The sequence below is a fragment of the Callorhinus ursinus genome, unplaced genomic scaffold (assembly GCF_003265705.2).
Source record: "Callorhinus ursinus isolate GAN/ISIS: 27379988/994484 unplaced genomic scaffold, GSC_fseal_2.0 scaffold1, whole genome shotgun sequence".
Lineage (NCBI taxonomy): Eukaryota > Metazoa > Chordata > Mammalia > Carnivora > Otariidae > Callorhinus > Callorhinus ursinus.
Window position 1 is genome coordinate 132364563 of NW_027397063.1, and position 13900 is coordinate 132378462.

Genomic DNA, 13900 nt, shown 5'->3' on the forward strand with positions numbered 1-13900 from the left:
AGGCCTGACTGATAAAGTCAGACTGAACCTCCAAGATCCACCTCTTTTTTAAATTGCTTTATAAGACCAACATACCTACTAATCAACAATTAGATTAACACCTTCTTAGTGGGTTGCAATTTGCTAGAACAAAGGATTCTTATTGCCCAAGTGATTTGTTGACCAGGACTCAAGTCCACCGATTTTATACTCAAGGTGACTGGGGTAGGAATGATGGCAGGGACCAGAGTAGGGTCAACCACACAGTAGCCCCAAAATACTGAAAATACATATATATTGATCAGATCTTCCTTTTCAGCTACTAAATACATAATGCACTTTTAACTAAGTTAATAAACAATATAATTATACACATATGTAAACACATGTGATAGGTAAATAACAATTACGTACCTGCAGAATTTAAATAAAATTTTTTCAAACACTAAAACTGGACCTGTGCTCCCCAATATTGTTAGAGGTTGCCCAGCAAACAACGAATAGGCAATCCCAGTTAATGATGCTCCAAAAAGAGACTCTATTGCACTCTGTTTAAGGAAAAAGAAATGAATAGAAGTAATACATCATAAACATATCTCTAACCTACTAAAATACATGTAAGACATCTGGAAAATAAAAATACTAATCAAGTAGTTAAAAATATAAAGCAGACACAACTTTTAAGTCAAATTTAAATTTTAAATACGGAAAATTACAAATACATTTTAAATACATAGGGAAAATTGCTTTGTTTTCATATTAAAAGTAAACTTCTATAATCAACCTTTATTCAAAACACAGCATTGTGGGAGGCCAGGAAGGAGGAGTAAATGGAAGAGAGACATAGAGATTTTAACTCTATCTATAGTATTTCATTTCTTAAGCTTGTGGGGAGTACAAAGATGATGTTTTTGTTATGTCTCAAATAGTTCACTTAAAAAAAAATAGTAAATACTCCATATGGTATGCACAAAAAAACTTTTTCAAATAAATAAATCAGAAATTAACAAGTGATGCTGGGGTGCCTGGGTGGCCCAAATGGTTAAGCGTCTGCCTTCGGCCCAGGTCATGATCCCAGGGGCCTGGGATCGAGTCCCACATCAGGCTCCTGGCTCAGTGGGGAGCCTGCTTCTCCCTCTCCCTCTCTCCCTGCTCATGCTCTCTCTCTCTCTCTCTGTATCTTTTTGTCTCAAATGAATAAATAAAATCTTTAAAAAAAAATTAACAAGTGATGCTAACGTTCTCAAAATGATTTCTAAAGAGCAATTTTCCACACATTTTAAAGAAATTAATCTTATATGATGGGCTTAACCAACAGATTATCAAAAATAAAATGCTTTTATCCTAAAACAGATGGAAAATCTCTTTAAAAAACTCACAGCAACCATTAAATGAAGAAGTACCTTACTATTAAAGCTTGGTAAAAAATATAAAATAAGAAAATGAAAGACTCAGGAAAGTTTAAAACAAAACTAGTATGTCGATTCTATAGCACTGTGAATATTACCTCCTAACTGATTAGGTTATTAGACAGTAAGGGGTACAGGCTATGCCACTAGACAGAGGGGCGGGATCAGAAAGAGAAGAGCAGTTTACCATCTACAAACATCAAGGTCAACTGGAAGGCACTATCAAGAGAGGAAAAGCCCATCATTGGTAAAGGCAAGGAAAAGAAGCTTGTGAGAAACACCCCTCCTGGACCTGGCAGGCAGCACAGCAGCAGGCAAGAGCGGGCTTCAGAACCAGATTTGAGCAGGAGACCTGTTACTACTAGACGTTAAGCCATAGCCGTATCTCAGACTTTTCAAGCCCAACCTTTCTCATTTTTAAATAGGAGTGACCATAGCCAAGAGAACTTAATGAAGCCATGTTTGTGAAAATACCTAGCAAGCCTACAGGCTGCCATACCGAATGCACTCAATAAATGGCAGTAAATCTCATCGTCAGCAATAACAGCATCTTCCAAAATCAAAATCACAAAAATAATAGTATGCAGTAAAAACATTACTCAACTATTACTATAAAAATAGGATCAAACTCACATATCTTTGGCAAAACAAAGTGTCCATATTAACTGCTAAGCCATTATAAAATCCTTAACTCAATTAGAATATGTATAATTTAGGAATGAATTTAAGCAGAAAAAAATGTCTAAATAGTATCCAGAGATAGAAAGCAAAAAATTCAGAAGAGAAGCAAGGAGACGGCAAATAAAAAATGCTAACAGGGGTGGGGGGGGAATAGGCACAAAATTAGTTTCCCTTCCCAACAACATGTTGAAAAGGCAGAACCTGCCACATGAAGACCTTCCCTTCACCACTCCGCCACTCCTCTCCCAACCCCTTATTGGCACATTTCCTGGTTCCTGCACCCAGATCTATTCTTTTTCTAATTTCTCAACTGTTTTTATGTTCATCCCCAAACTGAATGGTCTCTCTCCCTAAAGAAATCACAGCCCCACCACCCTGCTTTCCCCTCACCACATTCAGAAGTTTCCACTGCACCCATGAGAAGCCCTACCAGTACCTTCCCCGCACTACACCTCTCCACTGCATGGCACTCACCACGCCATGCTCCTCATTCCTCTTTCTCAAAGCCTCTATTTTGGTTTTTGCAAGATTACATCATCCTGAATCCTCTTTTGAAGTTCTGACGTTCCCCCGGTTCCCGCGGCTACTCTGCGGAGCTATTTTCCTCTTCATTCTCATTCTTCCTCTAGTCCACAAAGCAAAAAGTAACTTCCTACTTTTTCCCTTTCCAGTCACTATAAATTCTCTCCCTTGTTAACTTCATCTATTCCTAACCTTTATTTTTCCTCCTTACCACTCTACAAACTCTGGAACTTAAGGTTCCAATAAAGCACCTGAAAACAAATGCACCATCTCCGTATCACTTTCCTCTGTGATACTGCTATGTCTCTCTATTCCTGGTCCTTCGGCTGCTACAGCTCTTCCTGATCTCACTCACGTGTGGCACAGCACCCCGTGATGTACTACCTACGCAGACACTAGCTTATCTTTTTCTCTTCGGTTAGGATCCTTCTCACACCTGTCTATGTTCCTCCGATGCCTTAAAGCACTACCACACACACGTGGTATTAAATAGTGGGATAAGAAGGGCAGACAGCACAGGACAGCCCAAAAGCAAGCAGCAGCATCTCCATGATGCTAACAGGTAAGACACGTCTCCAGGAGGACCAGCAGAGTTACATGTACAGTTTGAGACAGCACAGCACATAAAAGCAACTTACTAAAAATAGATTCCCTGATACAATGATTGCAGAATAAGGTAAAAGAATCTAAGTAATCAAAAATAAATTGAGTTTCAAAGGAAATTTCAGTTGTCAAGTTTGTCTCATGTACAGCTCACAAAGTATTTTAATTCAATAATTATCATTACTTAGCTTTTGGCGATTTTTTTAATCTTCTATCTGTAAAAAATGTATTTCCTCCCAAGAGTAAATACAATTAAATAAAATACACTCGAGAATTACAGATCATCTCATTTACATGTCATTAAAATGTATATAAACAAAAAGTCTTTCAAGATTTTACAAAGCACTGAATACTCTGTTATCATGCCTCCCACAATCCCTTATACAGCATTACCAAGAACAAAAAATCATAAAAACTTTCATTTTAGTCATATCAAAATATGGATTCAGTTTTCAGTTATACTTAAAATGTTATCTACCTTCACACAAATTTAATAACAGCAAAATAAACAACACTAAAAATCCACCATTTGTCTACAACTTCCAAAGTCTAGTTGTCAAGTCAGGGCCTACCCACCAGGGGTGATGAGTTAATATTAATCACATGGCTCTAACTAATCCTATGTTGCCTTACAGGGTATCAAGTAGCCCCCGTTGATAAATTCCCCCACCCATGACCCACCCAGCATCAGTTCAATTTGTCTCCCACCGCCAACCCTTCCCCACTCCCCACAACAGAGACAATACAAGCCTTTTACTCAATTTATAAAACCATTCATCCAGCAAGCCAGGATAAACTTTTTTTTCTTTGCTTTTTCGTTTTTTTCTTTTTTCCTTTTTTTTTTTTTTTTTTTTTTTACCTCAACTGTGCATCTTCTCCTGCTCAAATGGCTCCCCCATGTTTTCCATTGCAATTACCTTTGGGGGAAGTCTGCTTTGGGACAGGTTAATCATGCTGTGGGTAGACTCTTCAAATGAAAGTATGAATAGTGAGACAAATGCATACAGACACTTGCCTCTGAAGAGCTAAGAGCCTGGCCACTACCAATCTTTGTACTCACTATTCTGCCTTCTGTAGCTTCTCCAAGCAGCCCTCCAAAAGTGATTACAGGAGACATACAGGCACAGTATAGGAAAAGAATCGAGGCCAGGCACTGTAGACTTAATGCATCCTTGAAGTCACTCAAGAAAAAAGGTGTTTTCCTTTTGATGTCAAGTATCAAACCACCAAAAAGCCTAAATAGGTGAGATGAAACTCGTCAAACTGTACACTAGAGGATTCTAGCTAGTTCAAACTAAAACTATGGGCTACATAAAACTGCTGGTGCCTAGTGTTTCGTCAACAAAAATTAATATCCTATTTAAATCATGATATAAATTATAGAAGATACACTCATTTAGTCTAATCCACTGATAGAGGAAAGGCAGATCTCATTAAGTTAAAAGACACATAAACATCTATATTTTATGGACTATATATTGAGAAGACTGCAGGCAAATGATTTTATATGAGTAAATGTAATTTCAGACACAAATGTACAAGAAAATATACAATAAAAATCAGTAAGATCTAACACTCCATTCATGAAAATGTGCATAAGCAATTCTATCTAATTATTATCTACATTATAAATCTTAAAGGCAAGTGTCAGAAATATCAGGAAGGAAATTATAAATCATAAGTCCCCAAATACCCTTTAATATGAATATACTATGTTGTGCTTAGACTCAGTCAGTAGTGAATTAAATAATTTTAATGACTTTTAAAATTAGTACTTCAATCACATAAATATTTCTTGTCCGGGAGAAAAGCCTAAAAACTACTTCAGTGCATTTAATTTGCTGAATATGTACTCAAGCTTATGGGCATATTAATAAAACTAAGAGGCTTTAATTAGGAAGTTCAAAATCTGTATTTGCACATCAAAGCCTTACCATTTCAATGTTCGTTTTTTCTTTTTTTTGGGTTTTTGGTTTTTTTTTTTAGTCAGACTCTTGGATACATCTAATATAAGCTCTGTGAAGGGTAGGGACTTTTTCTTGTTCACTGCCTTTATCACCAGTGTCTAGAACACTGCCTAGGACATAGTAGGTACTCAGTAAATGCTAGTGACAAATCAGTAATTCAAAAAGGTTTTGTAACTCATAAAACATACAATCACTCCGTAGAAAATACACCAAAAAATTAATCTTATGCTTTAAAATGCTTTTGATGTTTCAAGGTTTACCATTCTACCTTTTTTTAAAGTTAATACTGAAATAAATACTAAACACACATTGACAAGTGTTAAGTTACTCTATAAATAATCTGACAGCAAGGGAAATCAACTTGCAGTAAAAAAGGATAACCTAGAAAATGAAACGGCCTCATCAAATCAATAACTGATCAATAGTTTATAGGAGGCTCTGGTGAGACCATGAGATCAATGGGAGCCTGACTTGGTATTTCTCAGTCACTAATTCTATCTCAGTCTGAAGTCTGAAGAAATAACAGTAACAGCTAGTATTAGACCACCACCTTTCACACCAGGGCAGTCTTATTCTCTATGATAGTCACAGAGACTATAATAGAATGAATAAAATGTGAGTTTAAGTTTCTCTAAATTTTATCTTCAGTATGCCAGTTGTTAATTTTTCTTCTATATAGTATTCTTTAGGCATGTCATCAATACCCCTAATAATGTGTGTGTATAAAATGACTTGATTTGCTAAACAAATATTTAAGATTAAAAATCTCTTCTGTTCACAGCAACCACCAGTGGATAACAGAGTCAATATTCACATGCTTTGCTACAGTATGGAAAATACCTAACATTTCTCTACTTCTACAAAATATTTTAAGACAATGTTTGCACCCAGCAATATTTCTATATTACAAATGTTAACATCTTCAACAGTTTTTCTAACCAGGTTTCTAGAGCTCATTACCATGGTTTAATTATGCTTCACTGTCTAATTTTACATTATCTCAGGATACAATGCTCATTTGAGAGTTTTATGCCTAGGCACACACACAATATCAGTTACAATTCTTCTCTGTTCCCATAATTCTCTACCTTCCTATGGGGAATTTTAATAGCACTCCACAACTTCTTCAAGACCCTTCTCTATAGGTAATGCAAATTACCCTATATACTATGTAACTGCTCGATATTCTTAATGTATGATCCATATATTTTCACTTTAAATTAAAGCCTGATACACAAAATCCAAGTATATACTAGTAAAATTATTTTAAAATGCATAATTTTCCTTAACAACATACACTTACAAAATAATGCACTTTTTTAAATATGAAAAAAACACTGTGTTAAGATTAACTTCCATATATTTCCCAAAAAAAGAATTTTTATGCCTTCATCAAATCAACCCCTACTCCCCCCAAAAGACTCCCACAATGAATCAGTATTTATACCCACCGTCCAGTCCTCTGTAGCTCAGGCCCAGCATGATGATTGGCCTCTTTAGGAGTATCACTAGAGCTGGGGGCAGATCCATTGGGAAATACAGGAATCTTTCTCTTTTCCTGCATTTCACAAAAAGCACATTTTCAGAATTCTGTTTTAAAAAAGCTAAGATGGTACCCTTGAATTAGAGGGAACAGGAGACCTTATATTGATTACATATCTAATCAGTGTTCCTAGAAAAAATGATTCCTGATATAAACTTCCACTTTAAATAAACTGCACTTTAGAATAGTGTCTAATATTTGTCTCTATTAGTATTTTAAGCTTATGATTGGCTTTTTGTATTTTGTATTCTAATATCAAATATACTGTAAAACACATTCACACACCATTTCAAATTATGAATCAGCAATAGGAAAATAAATATCCAATAAAACATCTCTCCAACCAGAATATTTAAAATATTGCTCATGCTAACTAATGAAAAGTATACCTTACATTAATAAAAAAGTAAATGCCATTTTTCTTTTACCAAACTACTTCCCTAAAGACATAAGCAGTACAAGAGCTATTAAACACATTTTCATAAAAATAAATTTCCCATTAAACGTTATTACTAACTCAAGATTCTCATGATAAAAAGGATGCCCCCGCCCCCCTCACTTGAAGATAAAGGAGCTTTTAATTTGTTACATCTAGAGGTCAAAGGTTGTGTGTGACAAAGGGAGCACGAGGAAAGGAGACTGAAAGAGAAAGACAGGAGAGAGAGAAAGGTGGGGGAGGGGTGTTCATCCTGGGTCAAAAGCTCTGGGTGACCTACAAACTTACACTACTTGCTTTATATATTCAATATTTATAGAGTAGCAAAATGTATCTATAATTTTAAGATTACCATTTGAAAATGTCAAAATTAAAACTAACTTATATCTTAGCTCAAAGGGGAAAGAGAACAAAATTACAGAATTCCTAAAAAACAAAAATAATGGAAAATACTATATATCACATCCATGGGATACAGCAAAAGCATCATTCAAGAAAATTAAGCTCTTATATTAAGAAAAACAAAAGGATAAAAACAAATGAATTAAATATCTAACTCAGGAAATGTGAAAACAAAATTCCTGAAGTGAATAGAGTGAAATAAACAGCTAAAAGCAAAAAGTGAGTCACATAACAAAATACTTTTTAAAAAAAAAAAAAAAGGAAAACTGAAATAAGTTGTAAAAGCTGCTCTATTTGAAAAAATATGATAAACCATTAGCTAATACTCAGCAAAATATATGACATGGAAGCAACTTCAAACCGAGAGAAATTTTCTACATACACACACACAGACTAGTATACTATACAATGCTATGCAAATAAACGAAAAAACTTTGATGAAATGGATAATACACAAATAATACATAATTTAAAAATGATACCAGAAAAACAGGAAATAGGTAATTTTCTAGGAAAACTTAATATTGACCCCAGAACAAAGAGAAAGCTTACACAAGCCAATCACCACACAAGAAATAAGCACATTGCTGAAGCCCACCATACAACCAAAGACTCAGGCTCAGAACATTTTACAAAGAAATTCTTCCAAACTTTTCAAACCAAATCATTCCAAGCCATTTAAAGTTTTACAAGCACAAGGAGAGGAAAATTTACAAATCTGCTTTTATGAAACAAATATAACAAAGATGTCAAAGCATGAAAACATCATGAAACACTACACTCCAATCTACTTACAGTGAAGCGAACAACTCAGACAAAATATTCGACAGAGACAACCAGCACTCTGAGGCTGAATCTGGGCTTATTCTATCCACACAGAGTGTTTTCATATTATATAATCCATTAGTATGGTTCACAATAATCGATATATAAAATTCATACAATTATCTCCTGAGATGCTAAAAAATTTGAAAAAACTTAACATCCACTTATCTTAAAAATTTCAATGAAACAAAAATTAGGATACTTTCTTAGCATGATAAAAATGTGTACTTTGACCGCCAATGTCAGTGACTTAATGAGAGAAACTTTAAGGACATGGACTACAATTCAGAACAAATTAAGAAATGCCCATTTAGGGGCACGCCTGGATGGTTCAGTCAAGCTCTGAGTTTCAGCTCAGGTTATGGTCTCAGTGTCATGAGACTGAGCAGAGTCTGCTTGAGATTCTCTCCCTCTCCCGCCCCACCCCACTCTGCTCACATGCACACACGAGTGTTCTCTCTCTAAAATAAATTAAAAAAAAAAAAAGAAAAAATGCCCATTTAAAGTCAACTACCACTTCACACTACTAGAGTTTTAGTCAGTACAACTGGACAACAGAAAATGTATTAGAGCTGGAATGAGAAAAGGAGGGACAAAAATATCTGACTGCAGAGATTATGACCAAAAAACTATTACATACAATGAAAGAACTAAGAAAGGGAGGAGGATAAAAAAGAAATATACAGCAACAAACAGCCTTCATATTTAAAAGTAACAAACTGATGATATAATGGAACAAAACCCTCATTTACAATAAAGGCAATAAAGACAAAATGCTTATGAATACACTCACCAAGAAGTGTGTAAAGCGTAGATAAGGAGAACTTTATTGCATTCCTTAAGGACACAAGAACTGACTTGAAATAGGAAAACAAGTGGGGGGAAACATACCATGTTCTTGAATGATTCAATGTTATAAAGATGTCAGTTCTCTCTCAGTTCATTTACAAATTTCATTGCCATCACAATTTTTGAAAAATCAGGTTTTATTTCTGGAAATTGAAAGCTGATTTTAAAGCTTACATAGAAAAATAAACATGAAAAGACAGCCAAGAAAATTCAGAAAAGCAAGAGTAATGGACGGGTCAAGAGGGAATCTAGACCTACTGGATATTAAAATATGTTAAAAGCCTCAGAAATTAAAGTGTGGAATTGGTCCATAAATAGACCAATGGAAAAGAAATTCCAGAAACAGACCTGAATGCAAATGGAAATTTAGAAAATGTAAGGCAGTAACACTTAACTTTTTAATAAATTGGAACAAAAAGGCAGCAATTTATAAAGTTGGATGCATCCTCCACATAATACACCATAATAAACTCCAAAGGATCAACAAATGATTTCAATGTTAAGAAAAGGTGGGGTTTTTTTGGCGGGGGGGTCCTGGGGGGGGATGAACTAAAGATAACCAGGAATATTCAACTTCACTAATTACATAAGTGTAAATTAAAACCACTTTATAATACCTGACATAGGATAACGATACCTATCAGACTGACAAGTATCTGGAAGTCTGACAACACACTGTTAGTGAAGCTGTAGGGAAAGAGGCATTCATTACTGTGGGAGTCCAGAACAGTGCAACCCAGTAAGAAGGGATTCTGGTAATATCTACTAAAAGTTCCCAGGTGAGCCAACAATCCAATTTCTAGGAATCTACCCTACAAATATACCTGCATAAGACTAAATTGGCATATCAATATTGTGATATGCTTTGTTAAAGCAAAACACTGAGCCCAGGAATAGCACAAACTACAGGATATCCACAAATGACACATAACAAAGCTGTGAGAAAACAAAAAATATTTCTGATATCTTATGATCAAATCTCCAGGATATACTGTTATATGAAAAAAGCAAGGTGCAGAACAGTACATATGGTATATTAACTTTGGTAAGAAAGAGGAAGAGATAGGACTATATTCATTATTTCCTTGTACTGAATAAAAATTAGAAGGATAAACAAAAAACTAACAAATGGTCCTCTCATAGGAGGTAGGTATAGGGGTAAGAAGGTAAATGGAATAGGGTAGGAGTACACCTTCTCTGAGTGTACCTTTTTATATATAGTTGAATCATAAAAATGTTTAACCTATTCAAAAATATTTTAACTAAGAAAAAGTAATTCACAGAATTGTGTGGATTCTTACCTGAGAAGGAACACTTTTTGGTGGCTCTATGCGTATAGAAGGATCCCACTCTCCTGGAGGTAGGACAGTTACTTGATCTAAAAATTCATCAATTCCAGATAAGAGGTCATTTCTGTCTTTTGCTTTATAGGCTACATCATGAAAAATCTACAAAAAAAAAAAAAAACTGAGTAAAAGGATTTTAAAGCTGAAAGAAAATTCGACACATAGTAAATCCACTTTAGATATGATCAATAAGTCCAACACCTAAATTACAAATCTCTGCTCCAAAGACAGACAGCAGTCCTGTCAATATGCTCAGTGAAAAGGTTCAAAAATGGAAGAGAAATTATGGAGAAAAAAAACAGAAGGGGTAAAGACGAAATCCTGAGGAAAACCCAAAGAAATGATACCCTGAAATCCAGGATGGAGAATATTTCAAAATTTCAAGAAAGTGGTCAATAATTTCAAATAAGGGGGGTGGAGGGGAGAAAAAGACCAAAAAGCATCCACTGATCCCGACAGAAAGGTCTTAAAGATCTTACTAAAGGCAAATGGTTGAAGAGGTAATAAGATAAAATAGTACAGACAGCAAGGACAATTTTGTAAGCTTCACTATGAAAAAAAAGAAAACTATAATAAATGTTTCACAATCAGTGTCCGCTTGAAAAGGATTTGAAATTCCACTTCTAAGGGATTTTATATATTATATACTTCATAATCAGTATCTACCTCACGGGGTATTTTAATTACCTCATCTGTCATGAGAGTAGCTATTGATCTTCCAATTTCATGGTACTGTGGTGCCTTGCCTGCTGGACCCAATAACAGAAACAGAAACCTAAAGAAACATTAAAATACACAGACTTAAATATAAACAACATATACACAAAGACCTAGGCAATCATAAAGAAATCATTCAAGTGTAAACACAGAAACAACGTGCAGGCCTCTTTTCCACCCCCACACCAATCACGGAGAAAAAGATGACACTCTACTCATAGTAAAGCAGACCACAAAACTAAGTAAGCAAAGCATTCATAATTAACTTTCTACCAAGTTATTGCTCCCCATCTTCTTTAGGGTAAAAAAGTAAAGAACTGAGTGTTTTACATTAAAAGTTCCCATTTTCTTTACCCTTTTGAATCTGAATAAACCTTTTATCTAATCTGTATTGACGAAAAAGTAAATTAGTAAATAAAGGAAATACCAATCCCATTAAATACTTGGAAGTAAGGTTTGCCTAATAAAATAGTTCAGAGTATACACAAAAAAATTCACAATCCCTCAAACTACGGTCTAGATAAAGACTCTACTGTGGTAAATAAGTCACTATGGAAGGAAAAAGAATATAACTCTACAAATTTAACATCAAACCTCATCTTATTTTTTTAATTTATTTATAAATGACTAAATAAAAAGTATTTAACTTCATACTTAGTTATATCCTCATTAACACTACAGTACACCCAAATCGGAAGTATTCATCTTGTTTTATGAGAATTTAAGTGTGAATCTATGGAATTATTTTTCTCACTTATGTTAATACTACACCATTAATGTAACCCAGGAAAGCATACTAAAAATAGGCACATATGCTCCAATCAAGTTGCAATTAATTCTTCATCTTCACTATTATAAAAATGACTTTTTTAGTATTCTTAAAATTCTTATTTACAATTCAGTTTATACAGTCAACAGCTAACAAACTGATTATCCTTTATAACACAACTTGCTAATTCTTATGGATATTACCCCATTTATTTTTTTATTTATGTATACTGAACAGAAAATTTTGGTCAGGTCAGAACAAAGTATTCTGCCTAATTCAGAGGCATTTTATTACATTTAATCAACCCTATGAAGTAATCATATCTTCATTTTATAAATGAAGCTTGGAAAATTTAAGTGAGGCTGGACACCCCCAGAAAAAGTGGCCCAGCAAAGATTCAACTCCATTCTGACTCCACAGAACATAAGAGATCTAAAATGAGCTGTCTTTTAAACCAAAGCTCCTAAAACACCAAACCTCTTATAAAGGTATAAATGCTAAGTATTTTTTAAAAGGATGCTTTCTTTTTGTTTTTAATCCAGAAAGAAAGATAATTCTTATGCTCTACTAGTCAAAGCATTTAGTGCACTGACAATATTAACAATTAAAATACACTTTTAATACATGAAGCAAAAATGCTCCTTTTAATCAATACACAAAAATTTTTAAATTCTGGGCATGCTGAGAATGTTAATCAGAACGAAGTCTTTACCTTGTAGGAACAGGGACCTCAGTCAGCCCTGAGAGGAGAACTGCAGGAGCCAGTCTCACAAATGCAATTATAGGTCTTTCCAAAAAGTCTACCTCTCCCACCAAAACATTGGATGCCTCGGCTCCCGAAGGAATTTTTCTCATGAAATTCATATCAACCTATTGACAAATAAACAATAATTAAAATCAAATTTAGATGGTATTTGTTAAGTTTATTTAGAGGGAAACAGGAAAGAAAAACTGCTTTTAAGACTACTATTTGCTAATCAAAACCGGTGATCTCATGGATGTATAAAAACACCAAAATTCTCACACATATAAAGAATGGAGTAGACAAATACAAAAAAAAGCAAGCAAAACACATCTATCAAACAATGCTCCCAACTATTTTTTCTTTACTATTTCAGAGATCTAAATTATCAAACATACAAACTAGAGAAAATTTTCAGTGATTATAGCACTATTCATTAAAAACTATTAAGGACAAAAATATATTCACAAACTAACAATGGTTCATGAAATTATACACAGTGCTAAAAATCATTCATTTCATGATTATTTTTGTTTAATCTTAGAAATGAATTAGCCCCTTTATATTTTACATATATTTTTATAAGTCCTTTTTATTTTCAAGAGCTCTGTGTATTCCCTGGTATTCTCATTAGGTGGCAAAAATTGTTTTTATTTTTATTTAAAACCAAAGTAAACAGCCATCATTGGTAGAGATGTAAGATAGTGCTATAAAATCAAATTTAGTAGTCTGTGTATAATTACAAAGAAAAAGTTTTAAACATAATATCAAAGTATGGGAACTTCATTTATATGCAGTTTCACACAAGTCACTAAACAACCACTTACAGGGCTATCTATTAAAAATAAAACCAGCACTTACAGCGGGCCTCTTGAGTCCCACACCCAGTGTGCCACAACTACAGTGCCAGGAGGCAGACTCCTGCCCAACAGGAGACAAGGAGGTGTACACAAGGATAGGCCAAGTAAAAAAAAGTAAAACTGTGACAGAGGAACAAAAATAAACGGCATCTGCCATGTCTAGAGGAGATCTATAATGTAAATTATATTTATCCATTTAACAAGAATAAGCTGCAGTATGGTTACTGAACACTTTTCACTCATCTGAAGT

The 13900-nt window shown here is 34.3% G+C and overlaps 1 protein-coding gene across 6 annotated transcripts in view; it reads right to left on the reverse strand.

Moving 5' to 3' along the window:
• Window positions 1-13900, reverse strand: part of SLC4A7 (solute carrier family 4 member 7) — a 100987-nt gene that overhangs the window by 30879 nt on the left and 56208 nt on the right. For all 6 annotated transcript variants that reach the window (XM_073901033.1, XM_073901030.1, XM_073901025.1 and 3 more), the window contains 6 exons: window positions 12761-12918; window positions 11250-11337; window positions 10518-10664; window positions 6613-6719; window positions 4255-4429; window positions 394-527 (listed from right to left, as the gene is read on the reverse strand). In XM_073901033.1, coding sequence (XP_073757134.1) covers window positions 394-527; window positions 4255-4429; window positions 6613-6719; window positions 10518-10664; window positions 11250-11337; window positions 12761-12918 — 809 coding nt within the window. The remainder of the gene's footprint in view (window positions 1-393; window positions 528-4254; window positions 4430-6612; window positions 6720-10517; window positions 10665-11249; window positions 11338-12760; window positions 12919-13900) is intronic.